The sequence below is a fragment of the Penaeus chinensis genome, chromosome 23, assembly GCF_019202785.1.
Source record: "Penaeus chinensis breed Huanghai No. 1 chromosome 23, ASM1920278v2, whole genome shotgun sequence".
NCBI lineage: Eukaryota > Metazoa > Arthropoda > Malacostraca > Decapoda > Penaeidae > Penaeus > Penaeus chinensis.
Window position 1 is genome coordinate 18757696 of NC_061841.1, and position 25000 is coordinate 18782695.

The following is a 25000-nucleotide window of genomic DNA, read 5'->3' on the forward strand; positions in this document are numbered from 1 at the left end:
ACTGTCCCCCTTTCCTTCCCCCACCTACCCACTCCACCCTCTCCACCCACTCCACCCACTCCACCCACTCCACCCACTCCACCCCACCCACTCCACCCACCCACCCACCCACTCCACTCACTCCACCCACCCACCCACTCCACCCACTCCACCCACCCACCCACCCACTCCACCCACTCCACCCACCCACCCACCCACTCCACCCACCCACTCCAACCACTCCACCCACTCCACCCACTCCACCCCACCCACCCACCCACTTCACCCACTCCACCCACTCCACCCACCCACCCACCCACCCACCCACCCACCCACTCCACCCACCCACCCACCCACTCCACCCACGCCACCCACCCACTCCACCCACTCACTCCACCCACTCCACCCACTCCACCCACCCACCCACCCACTCCACCCACTCCACCCCACCCACCCCCTTCCGTACCTTAACCAGGTGCTATCGGAAGGCCTCCTGTTCAACGTTGTTCCCACGATTCTCAAAAGTACTCGACGAAGACCATGGAGGTTAGACTTCCCCTCCTCCCCACCTTTCTTCGCCTCTATTTTCCCCTCTTCTCCCTTTTCTCCCTCTCCTTCTTTTGGTTTCCCCTCTTCTTCCTTCCCTCTCTTTATGCTTCCATTTTGTCTCTATTAATATTCTTCTTCCCCCATTCTTCTGCCTTTACTCCTCCATCCATCCCTTTTCCACCCCTCTCTTCCTCCTCCTTTCCCCACCCCTTTATCTTCTCTTACTCCTTTCCGCCTCCTCTTCTCTTACCTCTTTACCTAGCCCCCTCCCCCTTTCCTTCTTCGTACGCTTGTTAATGTACAGTATTTTGTTATTGTTTATGTTTTCATTTGTGTTTGTGTTGTTGGTCTTAAAATTACAGTTATTACATTTTCCGTTGTTGTCATTGGTGTTCTTGTTGTTAATCAGTTGTTAGAATTAATGTCCGATAACTGTTAATGATTTTGCTTTATTGTTGTCTTGATGTCTTGCCTAATTTTTGTGTGTAGCATCTGTTACTGTTTTTTTCCTATTGTTGACATTTTTTTTCACTTTTTTAATATTGCTAATGCAGCCTTTAACACAACTGCTACTCTTAATGGCAATGCTGTCGGTCATGATCACTCTTCTATAGTGAGGAAAGCTAAGATTGATAGTGACAAAACTTGTTAAATATGAAACTCACAAAGCTTCATCTGAATTTCCTCTACCCTTTCCCTCTCTACGTCACTGTTCACGTCCCCCCCCCCCCCTCCCTTTCCTTCATCCTCACCCCTACCTCTCTACAACTCCCCCAACCCCATCCCTACATCCCCTCCCCGCCCCTTCTACCCCCCACCGGAACCTCCCTTTCGACGGAATGTCTGAGTTATTGCAATGTTGCACGCCAGAGGCCCCTACTGTTTCCTCGTGCAAGACCGGAAGATGGGAGGAAAAATGAAAAGAAACGGATAGGAGACGAAGATGAAGAATGAATGATGAAGCATTAGATTTGGGAATTGGGGAGTAAGAAGTGGACAGAGTGACAATCATCATCATATTGATGGTAATGACAGTGATGATGATGATGATGATGATGATGATGATGATGATGATGATGATGATGATGATGATGATGATGATGATGATGATGATGATGATGATGATGACGATGATGATGACGATGACGATAAGGAGGAGAAATATGATGACGATGGTAAAGGATGTGTTAACGATAGTGATAATGATAACAACGGCAAAAATACCAACAGCAGTTAAACCATCCATAAAAAAAACACATCAATAGATATATAAACAAGCGAATGAAAGTAGAAGCCACCAAACAAACCATATATTTTTCAACCGTAATGACGTAATCATTTCCGTCCTCTCTCTCCCCGCGCATAAACACTCGTTTCTTTGGTGTATTTGTTCTTATTTCGCTCTAGGCAGTTGCAGTGTGACCCATACTACGAAAAAAGTATAAATAAGACAACATTCCTTATATAGTAATGCGTATGATAATAGTAATAATGATAAAAAAAAAATGTAATAGTAATAATAACAATGTTGATGACAGCAACAATAATAATAATGCTAATGATAATAAGGATATTAATAATAACAACGACAGTAATAGTGATAAACAATAAACAACAAAAAAGATCTCCCAAGGTGTGTTGTTTTCTTCTCATTTTTAATTTTCCTTGAATGGAGCAACCTGCAGCGTCATCGAGTACCGAGTACACTCATTCATTCATCCATCCGTCCATTCAGCGGTAGTAAGTACAGGTCGCTTTCACTCCCATCACTCCGCCTGCTTAGCTCCTAAAACGTATCCAAAAAAAATCGTGAGAAAATAAAATGGACTTACATTTTTGTTTACGTATGTATTCGCATGTGTGTGTGTGTGTGTGTGTGTGTGTGTGTGTGTGTGTGTGTGTGTGTGTGTGTGTGTGTTTGTGTGTGTGTGTGTGTGTTCGTGTGAGTGTGCTCACGCACACCCACACACATATATAATATATAAATATGTGTGTGTGTGTGTGTGTGTGTGTGTGTGTGTGTGTGTGTGTGTGCTCACGCACGCACACACATACACCTCCCCCCCCCAACACACACACATATATATGTACATATACATATATATATAAGTGTGTGTGTGTGTGTGTTGTAAATATATACTCTCTCTTTCTCTATATATGTGTGTGTGTGTGTGTGTGTGTGTGTGTGTGTGTGTGTGTGTGTGTGTGTGTGTGTGTGTGTGTGTGTGTGTGAGTGTGTGTGTGTGTGTGTGTGTGTGTGTGTGTGTGTGTGTGTGTGTGTGTGTGTGTGTGTGTGTGTGTGTGTGTGTATGTGTGTGTGTGTGTGTGTGTGTGTGTGTGTCTATTTCTGTCTGTCTGCATGTGCGTGTCTGTGTGTATTGCATGCAGTATTCCGTAAATTCTCTCTCTTTTATATTTTAGCATAACTTCCCTTTTTTCTTCCTGTGTTAGTGCTGCTTCCTGCACTATACACTGATTTCCTTTGCCCCCATCAAAGGCTGTCATTAACGTTAACAAAATCATCTTTCACGGTATAAACAAGAGCTGACAAACATCCCTGTCTCTTTTCCTGTTTACTTTTTTATATAAGTATGTCTCTTTCTTTCTTTCTTTCTTTTTTACCTTTCTCCTATTTTTTCTCTAACTCCGTCTCATTTCTTACAGTCTTACTCCCTTTCTCCCTCTTTCTCTATTTCCATTTTCGTTTCTACCTCTTTTTCCTTCTCCATCACTCTCTCCACCTCTAATTGAATCTCTGTCCCTTGCTCCACCTTTATTTTCGCCTTCATTTCCTCTTCTATCTCCTTCTTCACTTCCACATATACGGTCATTCTTATTTCCACTCCATCTCCTCCTATTTCTCCTTCCACCCTCTGCCCTGTAATAATAGGAATTGTTTTGTAAGAATAAGCGACGTAAACAGACGGCGAGTCATCACTTGTCTAAATGCCTGCCATTTTGACTTCGGAAACTGTTATCAACCGCGGTTAGCGTTCCTTCTAAGTTTAAATTATTTCCTTTACGGTGGATATTCTTCCCGGATGTGTTTGTACATGAAAAAATGTTTGTTTTATATCGCCAATCCAAATACGGGAGGTGAGAGAAGGAATAAACACACGCCGAGAACTAACGATATACGAGATTATCTCCAGCGGGATCACAAGACATCTACTTTGTGCGGGTAAAATATATCATTAGAACGTAATGTCACTGAGAAATAAGATAATGATGCTTGACGGAATAACGTTACAATTGCTCGTGCCTTGTGAAGGTGGGAGAGAGAGACGTTCATTACACATTAGTTGTTTTTTTTTTTCTTTCTTCTCGTCTCAATTTCGTAATTTTGTTTCCGATCCTCTTAAGAGTGTTCGATCGCTTGTAGATGATCGCCATTTATAATTGAATCTATCTGATCCTTTTTTTAAATCAATGAATATGCGAGTCTTTAGATGTGAAAGGTGGAAGATTTTTTTCGTGAAATATTAACATAATTCAGAACAACTTATCAGACGTATATGGTGTTCTACTTCAAAGGGATTCCGATTCGTCTTTTATTTTGACCTGCGGATCACCTGTAATCTTTATATTCGTGATGCAATTCCACGTGATAGGATGAGCTACTTCATCTCTTTCAACTCTTCCAACATTTTCATTAATAGTCTTCCCACTTTTTTATTTTTTACTTTTATATCTTGCTTCCTTGACCTTAAGATTCTTTCTTTGTTTATTCAATAATAACCAATCTCAGAATAATAATTATGAAGCTCGTATAACTTACTCGGAGTTTGCATAAAAAAACGTACAGATAACACAACAATACGATAAAATTTCGACTGAAGACATTTCCATAAACCTTAAAGGAACGAAATCATGTCGGCCGCCCCTTTCACTTTACAAGAACGCTACGCATGCGTCTGTGTAAGTCTGGATTCATACGGATTCATGCTATAACAATGCGTGATTGGGCTTTTCATCATCTGAATACGTATGAAGAAACCGATTGGGTGTATAATCGAGGCTGGTGATTTATGAAACTAGACAGGGGCATTAGGGTATCTGCGAAAAGATAAATGGAAAACAATGAATGGTTTTGATGTGAAAAACGGGAAGAAGGAAGAGAGAGAGGGGAGTGGTCGCAGAGAGAGAGAGAGAGAGAGAGAGAGAGAGAGAGAGAGAGAGAGAGAGAGAGAGAGAGAGAGAGAGAGAGAGAGAGAGAGAGAGAGAGAGAGAGAGAGAGAGAGAGAGGGGGGGGGGGCATATAAAACAGAGACAAAGAAAATACACATAAAAAGAAGTGGAAAAGGGCAAATATACGCAATGAGAGAACAAATAAGGAAACAGACAACAAAATGGAGATGAAGTGACAGGAAGAGACGTAGCGACAGAGAAAGAAGGCATAGAGACTCCACGCAGCGTTGGGGGTAAGGGGGGTCGAGGGGGGGGGGGAGCAGGGCGTCAAAACAAAGCCGGTGGGAGGTCGGGATGTCGTAAGAGGTCGCGAGCGAGTCAGAGGTCAAAGGTCAGGTAACTAGGAGAGGGGGGGGGGGGTACAAGGGCGAGAGAGAGAGAGAGAGAGAGAGGGGGGGGGGGAGGTGAGGAAGAGAGAAAGAGAAAGAGAGAGAGATAGAGAGGGGAGAGGAGGAGGAGAGAAGAGAGAGAGAGAGAGAGAGAGAGAGAAGGGGGGAGGGAGGAAGAGGGAAAAAAGAGAAGAGAAAGAAGAGAGAGAGATATATTTAAATTACCTAAGATGAGTTAATATGATAATTTTATTGACCACTATTTAACAAAAAACAAAAAAATGAATAACAAGTTAACGGTTCGTCAGTCAGATTTAATTCCGGTTAAAAAATAATATGTAAATGAAACATTAGTATTAATGAAAAATAAACATCCTGACTCACAATGAATATTCAAAATAACTAAAACCCACTCCTGCGTTTCCATAAAGTAGACGCTCAATCTTTCAAATAAAAAATAGCAGTTCCCCTTTCAAATCAAAATATCAAGCGTGAAGGTCTTTTCGTCTTCCCGCTCCACAAAAAAAAAAATAAAGTTCCATAAAAAGAAAGAGAAAAAAAATTAAATAAACTTGTCCACCTCGACCTTAACACCGCCGTGATAATCTTTTTCGAAAAAAGGTTTTTGGGAGCATGAGGTTTTCGATTCGAGACGATCCAAATTGCGCAATAGAGGCTTCTTTTTATTTATTATTATTATTATTTTTTTTTTTTTTTATTATGTATTGGTTATAGAGTTGTTGTTTTTTATCATATCTGTCTTTATGTCTGTTTAAATTTTTTTTTTTTTTTTTTTTTTTTTTTTGGAAAATATAACGAATATAATGAATATGAACGTGTTCCCTTATTATACATTGCGAATTGTCATCTTAACATGTCAACAACACGTTTATTATTGGGCGTTTGTGAAGAATGGTTTACGATTTCGTGAAAAATTCAAATGTATATTCAACTTTATTGCTTTCGATTTTTTGTTCATTTCTAAAACTTTTTTCCGGGCTATATCGCCTTTTGTTGCGGTGACTTGTGAAATCCAGCAGACGAAGAAAATTATATGTGTAAAAAAATACAAATGTGCTGCAATAAAGCCAAGTCTATTTGTTTTTATGTTGTATATTGCTTCTGGTTTCTTTGTTTTTTTGTATATATTTCCCCGTCTTTTTTTTTTTTTTCCTCCTCAATAACACTCAATCGCGTAGCATTATCAACGTAACAGAAATGTCCATGACTGTTGTGGATGGCTTAATTCTAGTGTTCTGGAAATGAGATCTTGGATACAAACGAAAGTGAAATGTCCGGAGATGAGTTATGTGTTTACGTCAGATGCTAGTGTCCTGTTATCATCACTATTATCAATATTATCATTATTTTATGATTATTATCGTCATGACCATTAAATGTCTTACTATTGACATCCTCATTGATGCTATTATCGTTATTAATATTGTATGTAATTATTATTGACTTATTTCTTTTTTTTTTCTTTTTTTTTGTCAGTACCTAATCTATTCTTTTTTCCTTTCCTTCCCATATTCTCGTCCTCTTCATCTATCTATACACCCTTTTTGGGAGATAAATCCTCCTCTCATTCTACTCCCCACTACATTACTCCCACACACCCCCTCACTCCCCTCCCTATTACTCCCAGTGTCTTGCGAAAGTAAACCGTATGTCAGAGCAATCGCTGCCACCCTCCCTCCCCCCCCTCCTCATACCCCCTTCCCACACTACCCCTTCTCCTCCTTCGCCTCCACTTACTCCCACACTCACCGTCTTCTTCTTCTTCTTCTTCTTCCTTTTTATCCTCTTCCTCTTCTTTTTTATCTTCGTCTTCTTTCTCCTCTTCCTCTTTCTTCTTCTTTTTCATCTTTGTCTTCTACCTTTTATTCTTCCTCCTCCCCCTCCTTTTTCTTCTTCGTCTTCTACCTCTTCTTCCTCTTCCTCCTTCTTATTATCAATATTATTCCATCTACCACTACTTCCTCCTTCAACCCCCTCTTCCTCCTCTTTCTTCGTCTCTATTCCTCTTTTTCTTTTTCTCCTCCTCCTCCTTCGCTTCCCACTTACCCCCAAACCTCAATGTTCTCCCCCTCTACGATCACCCCTCCCCCCTTTCTCCCCCTCCCCCCATTCTTCTCTCCCCTCCCCCTTTTCTTCTTTCCTCCAGACACTGATTAATGAATGGACGGTTTGTAATTTGGGGCGAGCTCGCGGGCGGGAAGTACCCACGCCCGTGACATGTGAATGGGCGGCTTTGCCTCCCCCCCCCCCACCCCGCCTGCTCCTCCTTTTGATCTCCACGCCTCTCTCTCTCTCTCTCTCTCTCTCTCTCTTTCTCTCTCTCTCTCTCTCTCATTCTCTCTCTCTCTCTCATTCATTCTCTCTCTCTCATCTCTCTCTCTCTCTCTCTCTCTCTCATTCTCTCTCTCTCTCTCTCTCTCTCTCTCTCTCTCTCTCTCTCTCTCTCTCTCTCTCTCTCTCTCTCTCTCTTTCTCTCTCTTTCTCTCTCTTTCTCTCTCTCTCATTCTTTCTATCATTCTCTCTCTCTCTCTCTCTCTCTCTCTCTCTCTCTCTCTCTCTCTCTCTCTCTCTCTCTTTCTCTCTCTTTCTCTCTCTCTCTCTCATTCTCTCTCTCTCTCATTCTCTCTCTCTCTCATTCTCTCCCTCCTCTTCCTTTTCTGCATTTCCTTTCTAGACTCTTTCTCTCTCAAGGCCTGTATTTCTATTGTTCTTCCTCTTCTTTTCAAGAGGAAGAACCCCGTCCGATCTCTTCCTTCCTCGCTCTGCTTCCCCCTCCCCTATGCGCTCTCCATCTCCCTCTTTTCTCCCTCCACCATCCACATTCCCACCTCCATTTCCATCTCCCTTCCTCCTTCCTACTCTCCTCTCCCTCCATCATCCTTCCTCCTCTCTTCCCTGTCCCCCATGTGGCCTCCCATCTCACCCCTCCATCTCCCTCCTCCTCCCTCCCGTCCCACCTTCTCCCTCTCATCTCCCTCTCCAGCTCCCATCTCCCTCCCATCTCGCCTTCTCCTCCCTCCAATCTCACCTTCTCCCTCCCATCTCCCATCTCCCCTCAATCTCCCTTCTCCTCCCTCCCATCTCCCCCTCCATCTTCCTCCTCCTCCCTCCCATCTCCCCCTCCATCTCCCTCCTCCTCCCTCCCATCTCCCCCTCCATCTCCCTCCTCCTCCCTCCCATCCCACCTTCTCCTTCTCATCTCCCTCTCCAACTCCCATCTCCCCCTCCCCCCTTCCCCCCCTCCCAGCTGATGAATGGTCGCATTACTTGATCCATCATGTGGCTGATGTCAGCGTGAAATGTGGTCGTACGCACGATGAAATCTAGGATTCATTTTTTTTTTTTTTTCTCCTTTCTCTTTTTGTACACACAAACACGTTCATACAGATATATACACGTACACATATACAGAGGTACATACGCATTAATACACGCTTCTCTGTACGTGCGCGGAAGTGCAGACGCGAGTATATACATTGATGAATAGTTATAAAAACATATATACATATGCGCATATACATACATATATGTATATACATATATACATACATACATATAGATATATATATACAGATATATATGTATTTTTTTATTTATCTATTTATATGCGCTTGCATTTCTGAGTGCACACACAGAAGTGTGTATATGTATACATACACATACATACACACACACACATATATATATTAATCTATTTTTAATTGATCTATATGTGCTTGCATTTCTCAGCACACACACACATAGGTGTGTATGTGTATGTATGTATGTATGTAAACATATGTGTATGTATATGTGTATATGTATATATATACATATGTATGTATATACAATGTATACACGTGTGTGTGTATATATGTATATGTATATATTTGCGTGTATTTATGTATGTGTATATGTATGTGTGTGTGTATATACATATATATGTATATATACATATATATATGTATATATACATATATATATACATATATATGTGTATATATATGCCTATATATGTATATGTGTGTGTGTGTGTTTGTGTTTGTGTTTGTGTGTGTGTGTGTGTGTGCATATATATGTGTTTGTTTATATATATGTGTGTGTATGTATGTATATGTATATAATGTATGTATGTATATATGTATATATGTATATATGTATATATTTATATATGTATATATGTACATATGTATTATGTGTATATATATACATATAAAGAAATAAATGAATACAAAAATAAATAAATAAATATGTACATATGCACACATGAGAAAGAGAGAGAGAGAGAATATACAGACATAGAAAAAGATTCAGGCTCCACTCGCCCCCTCTCCCCCACCCTCTTTGTCTGCTCCCCCCCCCCTACGCCACCCCCACCCATTTGTACTTTAGTCGTCTCTGAAGACCTTGAAAGCACAAATTGCCTTCATTCCAGATGTCAGACGACCTTTTTCTGTATGAGTTTGTGTACGTGTACGTGTGTGTACGTGTGCGTGTGCGTGTACGTGTGTGTGTGTGTGTGTGTGTGTGTGTGTGTGTGTGTACGTGTGTGTGTGTGTGTGTGTGTGTGTGTGTGTGTGTGTGTGTATGTGTGTGTGTGTGTGTGTGTGTATGTGTGTGTGTGTGTGTGTGTGTTTTCGATGTGTTGCTGAGAGGGGTCCACTATTGGCTGTTTATTTTAATATAAGGGGGTAAGAGATACGAAAAAAAATAAATAGGCGGAGAGAGGGGGGGGGGGTGAAGCGGGAGAGTGACGTAAGACTTCGTTAATGTCTTCACACTCGTGAGAAAACTGGAATGACGAGAAGGAGAAGAATGGGGAGCATCTTCATCATTTTTATTTCGATTGTCCCTCCCATTCTCACACTCTCTCTCTCTCTCTCTCTTTCTCTTTCTCTTTCTCTTTCTCTTTCTCTCTCTCTCTTTCTCTCTTTCTCTCTTTCTCTCTCTCTCTCTCTCTCTTACAACGTGTATTTATCAGTATGTATGCATGCATGTATTAATGTACATGGGTATGTGTATTTATCTATCTATTTATCTATTTACCCATCTATCTCCCTACCCGCTTACTTCCTGATCTATTTACCCATTTATCCAATCCTTCCCTTCCACCTTTCAGTTCCTTTCCCTTCGCCTGATCGTCCTCCATTCTGATTGATGTTTCACTATTTCTCACATATATAAAAAGATCATCCAAAGCCCTACGGTTAGGCCATGAATAATCATAGACCTTCAGTGAAAGATTTGGTTCAGTAGATGATGCAAATTGAGGTCACGTGACGAGAGATCTTCAGAACGGGCTGGAGGAGGAGGGGGAGGGGGGGAGTGATGTACTTCCCGTTGCGGTGGACAGATGGCAGCACCAGCCTCCCTCTGCGGTCCCGCGTTCGATTCCTCTTCCCGTTTCCTCTTCCTCTTGGTTTTGGCGATTTGTCGTTGGGCTCTCTAACTCTCTCTTGGGCTGCGTGTCGGTCTCTTTCGCTGTCTCGTTTTCGCTCTTTCTCCTTCTTTTATCTAGTTGTGACTCTGTCTCTTCTCGCAACTCTTTTCTTTTCGTCTCTCCTATCCTCTCCTCTCTATTTTTTTTCTTCTATTTTCTTATTTTAACCTCTCTTCTCTTCTCTTCTCTTCTCCTCCCCTTTCTCTCTTTCACACATTTTTCTTCTACTCTCCTTTTTCTCTCTTCTTATTCCTATATGATCGCTATACTTATAATGAAGCGTTCACGGCGACAAATGTAGGAAAAATACATGCATTTCTGGGGAAGATACAGTCGAAACCAGTCATCTCTTACGCTGAGAATATATTCATTGTCATTTAACATTTTTTTTTTTTTTTTCAACTTAAAATTATCTTTCTCTCCTCTTTTTCTCCACGTTCGTATCATATCTCTCTCTTCTCCCCCTTCCCTCCAAGACCATCCGCGATCTCTATATTTCCCCTTTATTCTTTCTCATCATTTTCATTCTCTTCTCCCTTCTCCCGTCTTCCTTTCCTTCTTCCTCCTTTTCATTTCCTCTCCCTCGTATTCCTTCGCTCAAGGGAAAAGGAAAGTAACCGAGATTCTTAAAACGCACTTGAGGAATTCGCTTCAGGCAAGGTCAAGCACTTGATTTTTTTTTTTTTTTTTACTTTTTTTTTTTGGGGGGGGGGGGGGGAGGTGAGGTTATGAATGTACTACGAGCGTCATATGAATGAAGAATGTGCAAGAATGTTTCATTGCAGAAAATGAGAAATTGCGATGCATTTCCGTGAAGAAAATTATAGATATAACCAAGTTCCCGAGGAAATTATATGCAAGCGGTTAATTTTTTTTTTTTTTTTACGAAGAACAATATCATGAGATACGGTTTCACCACATCAAAAAAAAAAAAATAATAAATGAAATAAGATACACATTGAAAGTAAAATACCAATGATCATAAAAAAAAATAAACGGTTTATGAAAGTTCTCGTTAATATCAAGGTTAGTATTTTTATTAAGATATACTAAGATTTGAACACACTAAACAATCACCAAAGCTAGGACTTAAGAATTAGTAAAAAAAAAAAAAAATAAATAAATAAATAAAAAATATATATCAACAAAGAACTTCTATTGGAAACTAAGGAATAGCATAGAAACCAAAATACTAAAAATAATAAAAATCGAACCCAAAGTAAAGTTAAAAATCGGAAAATAAAAGAGACATACACGAACCCATTCAGAAACACCAAAGAAAACTAAAACTAAAACTAAAACTAAAACTAAAAAAAAAAAAAGAAAAAAATCCGAGTTTTGCCGTCTTCTTGACAGCGAGCGAGAGGCGGTACTGTGTCATAGCGGATCTTCGTGACCGCCGAGCCCGCTACCGCTACCGCAAATTTCTTCCTTACTTTTTTTCCGGTGCAGTTTTGTGAAAGAATTCTTTGGGTTTATTCTCGAGTATTATCTCCTCTTCCCTAATTTCGTGGTTCGTGCGTTTTTATTTTATTATTATTTTTATTCACTAGCCTTATCGTTACGATTCTGATAAAATTAATGTTATTTACACAGTATATTCCTACTTTCCATTATCGAGGTTTTCAGTTTTAGTATTTTCATTCCGTTTTTTTTTTTTTTTTGCGTCTACTACATCAGCACAGTCGTCAAAGCCATCTAAATCCGTTATATTTTCTTACTGATAAAATTCAGCTAATATATATTGAGAATATTTTTTTTCATTTCATCTGAAGATTATGTGAAACATCGAAGGACATTTTACGTTTACCGTCACTATAGAATTCGCCGAGAGGTTATCATTCCTCTCTTTCTCGCTTTTTTAGTTTCTGTTTGCCTTTATCGATTTTCACTTACTTTTCTCTTTATATATTTATCTCCAGCTGTCTCTGTCACTGCCTATGCACGTTTCTCTCTCTCTCTTGCTCTCTCTCCCTCTCTCTCCCTCCTCTCTCTCTCTCTCTCTCTCTCTCTCTTACTCTTACTTTCTCCCTGTCACTCGCTTCTACCCCTTCCCCGTCCCATTCCCTTTCCCCTTTCTCCCTCTATCCTCCTCCTCCTTCTTTACCTTTCCGCCTCTACCCCCCCCCCCTCCCTACCACGCCTCTCCTTCCCTTCCAACTTCCATCCTAGCTACCCTTCCACCTACCTACCCATCCACCCACCGATTCACCTACCTACCAACGCACCCTTCATAAGACTGCCACCGATGCCATCCCACCCCAACCTACCCCAACCTACCCCAGCCCACCCCAGCCCACCCCAGCTAACCCTAACCTACCCCAACCCACCCCAGCCCACCCGAACAAGCCCCCGAACCTGTTTTATGACTTGGCAAATCCATCCTCACGCCCGCACCCTTCACCCATCACCCAAGGAGGTCTTCGTGAGATGCCGATTGGGTGGGCGGGTGGTGAGGTAGGCAGGAGGGAGGAAAAGAGAGGGAGAAGAGGGAGGGAGAGGTGAAGAGAGAAAGGGTGAAAAGATGAGAAGGGAAAGGGAGAGAGAGGAAGGGAGGGAAAGAGAAGGGAGGTAGGGAGGGAGAAGAGGAAGTGTGGTGTGCAAAAGAGGGAAGGGAAAGAGAAGCTGTTAGGAAGGAAGGAAGATGGGGGAGAGAGAGAGAGAGAGAGAGAGAGAGAGAGAGAGAGAGAGAGAGAGAGAGAGAGATGAAGAAACATTCGGAGCCGTGAAAGTCTTACTGATAATGAGTCAATAACAAAACTGTGATTGAACAATGGAATGCAATTCGGGTACAATAACAGAGGTGATAATTAAGATTATGACACCTGGGTGACAGGCAGTCTGAAATAATGCTAGGTATGCGACACTGTGCCAGAAACCGCATCCTGTGTCATTACGGACAACGTAGAGTTGCGCAATGCAAATTCCGTAACCTGCTATGTCACAAACAGATCACTTATTTGCCTGTCCTATATGTGCTAGCCTGGTGTTGCATGGTGTTGAGTCTGTTTTCTTTGCCCTTTTCCGTTGTTCATTTGAGAAAGTCAAGAAAAGAAAAGATAGGAAGGAGGGGAAGATGATAAGAGGTAAAAAAAAAGAAACAGGGAGAGAAAGAAAAACCGTGGGCAGAAGAGGAAGAAAGGAAAAGGGAAAAGGTGGTAAAAAAGGAAGAGGGAAGTGAGAATGAACAGACATTAAACAGATGGAAACAGAAACGGAAAAAAAAACAAAAGAAATATATATAAAAACAGACAAATTAGCTCTCAGACCATCTTTCCCCCCTCCTCGCGCCACACACTCACACACCAAGCATAGGCCTAAAATCCTCATTTACATAAATGTACGGCAGTGTGTGTAGGCGTGAGAGACGGAGGCGACAAGGTTCTCATGCGGAAGGACGCGCTAGCTTCCTCCATGAATGAGTTGTCGTTAATGACATATTCATCTCCTTGAAGTGTAGGGTGTGGGATGAGAGGGGAGGGGGAGGGGTGCGTGTACGTGTCTGTGTGCGTGGAGGGGTGCATGTGTATGTGTGTGTGTGTGTTTGCGTGTGTGTGTAAGTATAATGATGATGTGTGTATGGGTTGGACATTATTTTCCTCCTTATGATAATAGTTTCCCAGAGTAATAAAACAACTAAATAACCCAAACAATTAATTTTACGGTTCTAGAGATTTAACTTCATATCATGACTCAATGTAGAATGACAAACAAATAAAAGCATAAACAAATTAAGAATTCGACAGCAAGCGTGACGAAAGGCAGACCGACTGACATCTTGCGAAGAAAATGACACAAGATAACATTTATATATAAAAAAATAATAATAATAAACAAATAAATAAATAATAAAAAATAAACACTTTAACAAAAATAAGAGTGCCAGTACTGATATGCCCCCCCCCCCCCCTCCACCCGCCCACTTACCCTGAAGCACTTTCCTAGTTCTTTCCTTCCACTTGTATGTAGGCTACCTTCCCCTTACCCCTTACCTAACAATCGCCTTCCATTTACCCCTTACCTTCCATCTCCCCCTCTATCCCCCACCCATTCCCTTTGCCTGTCAACCACCTCCCGCTTCCCCGTTACCTCCCCTCTCCCCTCTACCTCCCCTTACCTATCGACTGTCCTCTCCCTTCCCCCTTACCTTCCTCCCACCAAAGCTACCCCACCCCAGGGACACTACGAGAGGGCAAGGCACTTGTATCGTGGGATTCCGCAAGGTGTCAGGAATATTTGCAGTCATATGGCGTGACGATCGAAGGAGGGAGTGGGGGGGGGGGATGAGGGGAGATTAGGGGAGTAGGATCTCCTTCCCCTCCTAAGCCATACGAAGGTTTGGAAAGTGATGGTGGTTGAATGGGGGGGGGGGGGGGATTCTGATCTTAAGGTCATTACGTGTGTGTGCGTGCGCTCGCGCGCATGTGCGTGTTTGATAGAGAAAAGGTTTAGAGATAGAGAGAGAGATGGGGGTGAGGGAGGAAGAGAGGAAGAAAGGGAGATGGAGAGGGAGTGGAGGAGGGAGGAAGGGGAGGGAAGATTTATAGCAATAATTTCATTACAGTAAAAAAAAAAAAAATCTTCATAAAAAATTAAGCCGACTTATTCCTGTCTCATTTTTCGACCAAAAAATAAGAACAAATGCGATGCAGAAAAAAGCAGAGAGATGAGCATCGCGATGCGGCCGAAACTTTCCCGCGCGCGCGAAGGCCTTCCTTAATGAAGATTCCCAACGTCGCCTCACCTCGTCGCAAATCACGAGTGAAGTACGAAAATTAATGGATAACGGCCCTCATTGCGTGGCCTTCCGCTTCTCTCATGCCGATTAGCATTCATGAGGCGTTCTTAATAAGGTGTTGGCGATTTGTTAAAGCACTGCCATCCCCTACGATGAGGGGACATGTTCGACCGTTCAGTTTGGGATAATCTTTATGGTTGTTGATAGCCTGTACACGTCAAGCTAGATATGGGAAGGGCTGTTAGTCGTTCATGTTTCTTGTCCGGCTCTTCTGTCTGGCTTGCTCTGTCTGTGTATGTCTCGTTCTGTTTCTAGTACATATTCTCTCTCTCCCTCTCCTTCTCTCTCTGCATATGCACACACACACATACACACACACAGATTTTGTGTGTGCGAGAATGTAGGCACCTGTTTGTCTGTCTTTCCGCATTTTTCCGTTTCCCTCTCAAACAAATGGAAGTCTAACGTGTTTGAGTTGGTGATTAAGACTTATAAATTCTCTGGCAAATTCATTATTTAAACAAACCTTTCAAATCAAATCAAAACCCTTTTCTTTTCTACCCCCCCCCCCCCCTTCTTTGTTTTCTTCCTCTTTACATATTACCACGAACCTTGAAAAAAATGTTTACCTCTTCTCGATTCTCCTTCACAAAACGAGTTCCTCTTAATTTACAGAGTGTGAACACCCTTTCTGCAAATTCCATAATTCCTTACTGCATTCCTGTCTCATCTGACCCCCTTCCCTACCAACATACCCACCACTTCACTTACCCCAACTCTGATGCCCCTCCTTGCCTTCCTCAAATGCCTAATTTCCCTCATGCCTTTGGCTCCCATGCCTTAAACTCCACCCCCATTTTTCTAGTATGTCTCCCCTCCCCCAGTAATTTCTCATTTCTTCCATGCTCTATATGTACAACCTCTATGTGACCTGTGATGTCTCTTCTCCCTTTCTACCTCCATCCCTCCTATTCCACCGGCATGTCTCCTAACCGTCTCTTACCCCCAACCCTGATGTCTCCTACCCCCAACCCCCACCCTTTTCCCCCCACTACGTCTCCTCCCTTCACTCCCAACCTCACCCCCCCACCCCCAATGACGTCTTCTATCCCACCCTCTTCCCTCCTATTCCTCCAAGATGTCCTCAAACTCCCTCCCATGATGTCTCCTCCCTTACCACCACCCTAATTCCCTCATGACGCCTCTTACCCCCACCCTCTTCCTTTCTATTCCCGCTAAGATGTCATCAAACAACTATCCACAATGTCTCCAACCCACACCCCTATCCTAATCCCTCCCATGATGTCTCCTGCCGTCACTCCCACCCCCCTCCTTGAAGTCCTTGAGAGGGGGCGAGGTAGAGACCTGGGCAAAGCCGCAAGAGGCCACGAGGTCTCGGTAAGCGCCCGAGTGCCGGATCACCTTGAGGAAAGTGATCATCCTCGCCTCTCCACTTCGCAAAAATTGCAAACGGGACTGGACACCCTTTTAGATGGGCCGCTTGATTCGTTGCTGCCCGTTTCTGCCCGCTATTGTCCGTTGGCTGCCCGTTTCTGTCCACTGTTCCCCGTCCCTACCTGTTGCTAACCGTTCATGTTCGTTTGCTGAGCGTTTCTATTTGTTGCTACTCGTACCTGTCCGTTTCTGCCCCTTCCTCTCCAAACCCTGCGTGACTTGGACTAAAACGAGATATCAATCTACAGTCATTCATTTCGAAGACTTTCAACCTTCTATTCTTTTTTCTCACTCTCCCTGGCTGACCTGCCGAAGACACGTCGCTTTGCCACGAAATGGTGTGCGAGTCTGTGCACAAAACGGGTTTGGGTTTTGTTGGATGCGACTTTCGGGTTTGTTCTTTAGATTCGTTGCGTAAAATTTCCGGCATTTTTTTCTTTTCTCTTCTCTTTCTGTGGTCTTACTAAATCCACCTGCTCTTTCTCTCTCGCTTTTTCATTTCTCTTGTATACACATATGTATGTGTGTGTGTGTGTGTGTGTGTGTGTGTGTCTGTGTGTGTGTGTGTGTGATATATGTAAACTGCGAGACTTCTTTCCCTCCATTTCTCTGCTTTTCTCCCTCTCCCTCTCCCCCTCTCTCTCTTTCTCTCTCTCACGAAAAAAATACAATTAGGAACTCTCCTTCCTTCTATGTCCCTCTCTCTCTCTCTCCACTTCCCTCCCCCTCTCTCCCACTCTCTCCACACAAAAGATTCGAATAAACAAAATCCGGAGACACGCCGTTCCTTCACCTCTGACCTTGCTTCGGGAGTTTTATCACCTAAGATCTCGCAAAGGGGAAGGAGTAACAAAGTAAAGAGAGAGAGAGAGATGGACGAAGATTTGCAGTTGCGTAATGCCGTGAGACAGCGTATGGGAAACCGGTTTTCTTCGTTAGCTCTTCCTCTTCCCTCCCCCCCCCCCTACCTTTCGAACCGGTATGCAGGGGGTATGGCCTTGTGGATTTTTTTTTCTTTTTTTCGGGGGGGTGGAGAGATGTCACTGCTATAGTGTAGTCTTTTAGGCTTTTAACTCTTAAGAATGTAGGTATTGTGCACTTTTTTTCAGGAAGTCTGATGGAGTTAGTTTATGCTGTGCTAAAGTTACTTGGTTGGGTATAAAATACGGTATACTTACGATGCAAGTGGTAAGGGTATAATATACTTGTTAGGGTATACTTAGTAACGTATAGTTCTTTATAAAGTGTATATTTTAGGATATAGTTGCTTGCAGTTATGAGGTACGGATTGTTAGAGTAATAACTATATTTCACTTAGAGTGTGGTCAAAGTATAATTGCTAAGTTATAATGCAATTAAGGTATAACTGTTAAAGTATACTTGGAATGCAATTTGCATAAAATTACTGTTGTTAAATTAAAATGAAATTCGAATAATCATTAAACTGTAGTTAGGGTGTAGCGGTTAAAGCATGCATGGAATATAGTTGCCAGACTGTTTCATCATTCAACCCTTGCGTCCTGTCATCACACTTGTCTACTGAAGGGGGAGGGGGAGGTGTCCGTTCATTCTTTAGTGCAGCCTTCATTATCAAGGTGTACTGGTCACTGAGTCGTTGAGAAAACCGATTCATAATCACTATCCATTGTGTAGCCATTGTCCCAAGTTCTCGCTGTTGCTACGACATAAACGAGATCCTAGCGTGTTTGAAATGAGTTACGTCTAGTGAGAATAGCGGTCTCCAAGGTCTCTTCTTTGGATGTTTTCTTTTCAGAAGAGGAAAGAAGAAGAAAGATTTACGTGTGAACATGGTCGTTTTAGCAGAGAGCGAGTCTGTAGGAGCGAGTGTTGCATCGGCCATCCATCAGCTGCAAAAGGGGGATCCTCCCAAGCAAGGTTACGAGGAGGCGGTGGAGGTCAAGGGGAAAGGAGAGAGGCGAATGAGGAAGGAAAGGGAAGGAAGGAGGTTTGGAGAGAGAACGAGTTTGAAACAGAAAGGCGATTGAAAGAAAGAGGGATAACGGGAAAGTGGCGAAAGAGTTGGGAAATAGGAAGAATATGAGGGAGCTGAGAAATCAAAAGAGTATAACAAAGGCCTTATGAAAGATAGAAGGAAATGGGAAGAGGATGGAGAAGAGTAGATTAGAGAGAAACTGCGAGAAAGACGGAAGGAAGAACAGAGAGAAAGCAAATCAAGGAAACAGACATCACATTATTGGATATAAATATATGAAGTTAAATGTTTTTGTAAGAAAACATATCTGGAAATGCAAATAATGAGCGAGAACATAATAAACAACGTAACCTCCAGCTGTAAACAAGGTAGAGCCAGACTCACTGACCCTTGAACTCGTACGAGAGATCAAAAGGTCACGTGGCTCATCCCTTTCAGCGACCCTGCTTGGGACCCGAAGCGAATAAAATGTGTATGTAGGGGGGGGGGGGGGGGGAGGTCGGCGAGAGGGGGTATGAAATACAGGTTATATTGGGTCACTGCTAACAGAAGGTCAGGGAAAGGGGTATGAAATAACAGGTCACACTGGGTCACAGAGAGAAACGCCTTTGTGATATATGCCGCATACGCGGCATATATCACGCGACCGCAGCTAAAGAATTGAATGTTGTGGCTTTTCTGTGATGTCTTTATGTGCTTTACAGTGAATGGGGACGAAGGCAGAGGAGAGAGGGAATGGAAGAAAGGGGGCGAGAGAGAGGGACGAGAGAGGGGTAGCAAATATATACATTTTTTTTAAATAAAAAGAGAAGTTTAAAACGATATACCAAATACATAACCGTAGTCATAATACAAAGCACCCAAACACACACACACACACACACACACACACACACACATACACGCATATGTATGTGTGTGTGTGTGCATATGTATGTGCGTGACAAATATGGATGTGCATATTTTCATATGTGTGTGCGTGAAAGTGCGAATTTATAGACAATGAGTGATGAATGCTTGACGTAAAGATGATAAAGCTCTATCCCGTCTCATTACTCACGGGACATTCATTCGACACACACGCCGGTCCCTTCCGAGTAAGAAAGTGATTGTGTGAGAGAGATTACAGGGAGACGGGGGGGGGGGGGGTGTTAGAATCGGTGCTGAGGGAGGGGAGTTGGGGAGGAGTGGGAGAAGGGAGGGGGAGTTAATGCGTGTGGTCCCCTTAGACTGATTGTTGTGCAGAATTTTAAGTAATGATGGCCACTTTGCGATCTTTATTTGTGTTTATGCTGTGTGTGAGTGAGTGTGAGTGTGAGTGTGAGTGTGAGTGTGAGTGTGAGTGTGAGTGTGTGTGAGTGTGAGTGTGAGTGTGAGTGTGAGTGTGAGTGTGAGTGTGAGTGTGAGAGTGAGAGTGAGAGTGAGAGTGAGTGTGTGTGAGTGTGTGAGTGTGAGTGTATGTACGTGCGTGCATTCTTGTGCGGGTGTGCGCGCGTGCCAAAACCATCACCATAAATATTTTCCGCATCACTGGAATCATCACAAAAGCATTAGCGACACCACCGTGGCAATGGACCTGCGAACCATAAAGAGACAAAGTGATACATGGCGTGACTCTTTTACCAATGGAATCGTAACCTCCCTCCGGTGCAATAAACCACGTCATTTGTAGCCCTAAAAAAGAGTTCACTTTCTATAAGAGAGTTATAGAGGGAAAGAAGAGAGAAATGAAATCATATTGTTTATATTTTTGGGTCTACTTTATCGACCGTTGTTGCCAGTTTATGTTTAATTATCGATATTTCCTCTCACTTTTATTCATGTTTCTTATTCTCTCTCTCTCTCTTTCTCTCTCTCTCTCTCTCTCTCTCTCTCTCTCTCTCTCTCTCTCTCTCTCTCTCTCTCTCTCTTACAAAGACCTTTACTTCTCTCCTCTCATACTCTCATACTCAAGATTAAATATTACCATGAAACATAAAGTAATTACAAATAGCATATATGGGATAATTGCAGCATTTAATCTTAAAACAAAAACACAAATAAAGAAAACAAAAAACAAAAAACAAGAAACATTGCGGGAAAATTCACACGAACCAGAGACCTAAATTAACTTGCGACAGAGCCATATTAGGTGTGACGTCATAAAGGAGCTGTGACATCATGTTGGTGCTGCAATGGTCGTCTTCTTTGCTTACGTTTGTTTGTTTTTTTAATTATCTATCTTTCTATATCTATATATATAAACGCAAGATAAGTGCTTAGATGATTTATTTCTATTAGTGAATGTCGTGATTTCATCAAGGGAGGTAACCACGTAACAACCACGCAAACAAACAAAGGCACAAACGCATACATGGCCATACCTACAAACACAAATATTTAAGCAAAAAAAAAAAAAAAAACGCAATTTGGAAGTAACAGATATAAACACCAAGATGATGTAATTACACAATTACCTTCCCCCTTTTTGTGTCTTTGTTTTTATCACGCGTAACTGACCATGCATTCTTGCGTGATCGTGCGATGTTGCATTAAAGTTTTCATGGATGTTTTCTTTTTTGTTATCTTCTTTTTTTTTTCTAAACACTGCATTGTTGATTATATCTATTACTTTGTTATCATTATCAATGTTTTCTTTTTTGTTATCTTCTTTTTTTTCTAAACACTGCATTGTTGATTATATCTATTACTTTGTTATCATTATCAATGTTTTCTTTTTTGTTATCTTCTTTTTTTTTTCTAAACACTGCATTGTTGATTATATCTATTACTTTGTTATCATTATCAATGTTTTCAGCACAAGCAATGGTGCTGTAATCATCATTATCATTGCTGTTATTATTGTCATGTCATTAATGCCATAATTATTCTCATCATTGCTACCCTCATTGCCATTAACATTACAATCATCAATGTCATTAATAACATTATCATTATTGGCTCCAGCATAACATTCCTTTTCTTATTATTACCACTTTCGATTTTCCTTTAACTTCATTATTCACTTTACTTTTTTTTTATCTTTGGAAAATATAAATAAAGATGGAGAACTGAGTAAATAAAAATGCAAAATATTAATGGACACATGAAAGGAATAAATTGGTAAATGAAAATGACAAAGGGAGGGAAAAACAAAAATACGGTTGCAAAAGTGGTTTAAAAGAAGAATCGGAAAAGATATATGGAAAAAAATAAAGAGGAAAGGAAAGGAAAGGAAAAGGAGTGAGAGATAAAAAAACAGGAATAAACAAGAAAGGCTATAAACGAAAAGGGAAAAGAGAAAACGCCGAAAGAACAAAGAAAAATTAAATAATAAACAAGAAACAAGACAACTAAAAGAAAAAAAGAAACAGCGAAATAGAGATACGGAGACTTAAATACAGACGTAAATAGTGAGCCAAGCTTTTGCAACCAAAGTATATCCCCGCGAAAAAAAAATATATGTAATAATTTCGTAATTTTCCAGTAACAGTTTAAAAAGAAATGGAGACAAAGCATGAGAAGAAAGCAGCAACAAAATAACAGCACTTGTAAAGAAATAATCATAATAAAAATATTAACCAATGAGAAAAAAAAAATCGGGATTTTTTTCCACAGAATGGAAGAAAAAAAATAACATATAAAAAAATATTAAGAAATTCTTCCCAACCGACATTGCCAAAAATACAATAAACAAATAAATAAGCATTAATATATAAAAACACAATACAATAAACAATAAAAGAAACAAGAGAACGACACCACGCCAAATGCCTTCTCACTAACCTCTTCATCGGAGACCCTGACACACACGTGGAACATCTGACAGCCTGCCTCCGGATCGGCGTAGTAACCGCCCGTCGCCTTGTCGCTGCAGGTGAAGTTGGTCTCGGGCAGCAAGTCGTGCGAATAGTTAGGCGGAGGCTCCTGCCCGCCAACCAGCAGGAACAGCAGGAGGAGCAGCAGTAGGCGCGGCTGCAGCAGGAACATGTGGGAGGAAGGGAGGCTGCCTAGGCCTGTAGGGTGGACGGGGGAAAAGAATTGGTCTCCTTTTTCTTTTTGTTGCATTTTTTTTTTTTTTTCAGGGTTTATATATTTGATGGTTAATAACTGAATTCAAACTGAAGCTCCTTTACGTCGAAATAAGCATGAAAATCAAAGCCTTCTATTTTTCAGGGCTTATATATTTGATGTTTAATAACTTAATTCAAACTGAAGATCATTTGCGTCAAAATAAGCATGAGAATCAAAGCCTTCTATTTTTCAGGGCTTATATATTTGATGGTTAATAACTGAATTCAAACTGAAGATCCTTTACTTCGAAATAAGCATGAAAATCAAAGCCTTCTATAAAGTACTTTAAGCGGCACAAGGTGACGTTAAGCTCCGGAAGAATAGACAACACAGCCTTTCGGAGCCAGCGTGGAGAGGATCTAAACCTCTTACGAAACGATGTACTTTCGTCGCTTCGTAAACGAGGTATAACAAGGTAGGTCCGAGAAGTGCTAAAAGAAGCTATTATCGTCATTATCTTAGGTGAATCAGCAGAAATAAATCGAAGAAAAGGATGCTCTCTCCACTTACCGAGTGGCTGCACACAGGAATCCATCTTGCGATGCCCTTTTGTCTGCAAAAAGAAAATGGAATTAGAAACGCCTGGTGAACCAAACAAGTCCTTATTGCTATTGTGAAACAGTAGTATATTAGATTCTGAAATAAAAGCAACTGGCGTTTCCATTAATAAAATGGTTTAGTATACGGCAATTTTTTTTTTTTTTTTTATCTCCACCATCCATTTTCATATCCACTCTCCCTCCGCCTCAAAAGAAATAGAGTTTACCGAAATGGCGTTTTCTACTATTTAATATAAAAAGGGCATTTGCTTTACTTTTACTTTTTCAATCTAAAGGTTTGTATCATTCTCACAGCAGGCAACATATACATAAAAATTACAGCAAACAGACGCACGAACACCACATGCAAAATCACTCGTACATATTCAGTTCTCATAATCGACTCAAATTGAGACTCTTCCCTCCCTAATAATGGCTCATTAGACTCGCTTAACTTTCTTCATTACACACACACACACGCACACAGACACACACACACACACACACACACACACACACACACACACACACACACACACACACACACACACACACACACCAAGGAAATCGCAAATGTCACACACTAAACCATCCATGAGAAATTAGAGAAAACATTAGTCACTGGACGACTGATGCGCGAAAATGTGAAATCAAAAGGCAGTTGGAAAACATGGACGAATGGAAGAAATAATGCGCGTGTGGTTTTGGGAGGGTCGCTCTTGGGGTCCCGTTGCTGTGGGAACGGCGAGGGAAGTGTCATTATCACTGCTGTCACGGTTGTCATTAGGAGAAAAAGTAGCAGTAGTAGAAGGAGACGTTTGCCAACTGGTTATCAGAATGATGTCATTACTTTATTATCAGATTATTTTTCTATGTACGCATTTACGTAAGTGTGCATGTAAGTGTGTGTGTGTGTGTGTGTGTGTGTGTGTGTGTGTGTGTGTGTGTGTGTGTGTGTGTGTGTGTGTGTGTGTGTGTGTGTGTATGTATATATGTATGTACATATGTATGTATGTATGTGTGCATGTATGTATCCATGTATGTATGTATGCATATACATACATATATATGTATATGTATATATACACATATATGTATATATTCATATACGTGTATATGTATATGCATGTGCATATGTATATACATACATATGCACATATATGTTTATATATGTATACATATGTATATATATATACTGTTACATACATATACATATAAATTGCAAATAGTTGACCTTCCAGCATCTCCATTTATATTATTTTCCGTTGTTTTTTTACTTTTGCCAAGGGTCTAGAAAGAAGTAGACTTCGTGTTAATGAGATTAGAAGATAGAAGAACGCACAGAAATTTTTTTTAAATAAACAACAGTTAAACAAACACGAAAACGCCCAATTACGACGAAGATAGAAAAAGATATATATATATTTTTTTTTTACAGAAAGGACGGAGGAAAATGAGACAAAAGGGAAGAAGACAATAAGAACAATCGCCTTAAACACATACAAAAGAAAACCAAAGAGAGAAGGAAACTAGCTCGCAATTCGTCTCCGACAAGGAGAATCAAGGACAGATAAAAATGCAAAACAAAAACAAAACAAAAAACAAAAACTATAAAAAAACAACGTCCGGCTAAAATCCCAAACGAAGCGGTGTGTTTTTTAACGACCTTGGGACAATTATCCACAAAGGCGAAGCTGGTAATTAAAGGTATTTCCTTGAGAGACTTGAACAGTGAACACGACGAAGTGAACAGCAGTTTGCGAACGCGGGGACGAA

At 41.3% G+C, this 25000-nt stretch overlaps 1 protein-coding gene across 1 annotated transcript in view; it reads right to left on the reverse strand.

Annotated features, from left to right (window-relative positions):
- LOC125037467 (flocculation protein FLO11-like) overlaps nucleotides 1-25000 on the reverse strand; it is a 128067-nt gene that overhangs the window by 25803 nt on the left and 77264 nt on the right. The window contains 2 exon segments of the mRNA XM_047630614.1: nucleotides 22398-22627; nucleotides 23196-23238. Coding sequence (XP_047486570.1) covers nucleotides 22398-22627; nucleotides 23196-23220 — 255 coding nt within the window. The 5' untranslated portion in view covers nucleotides 23221-23238.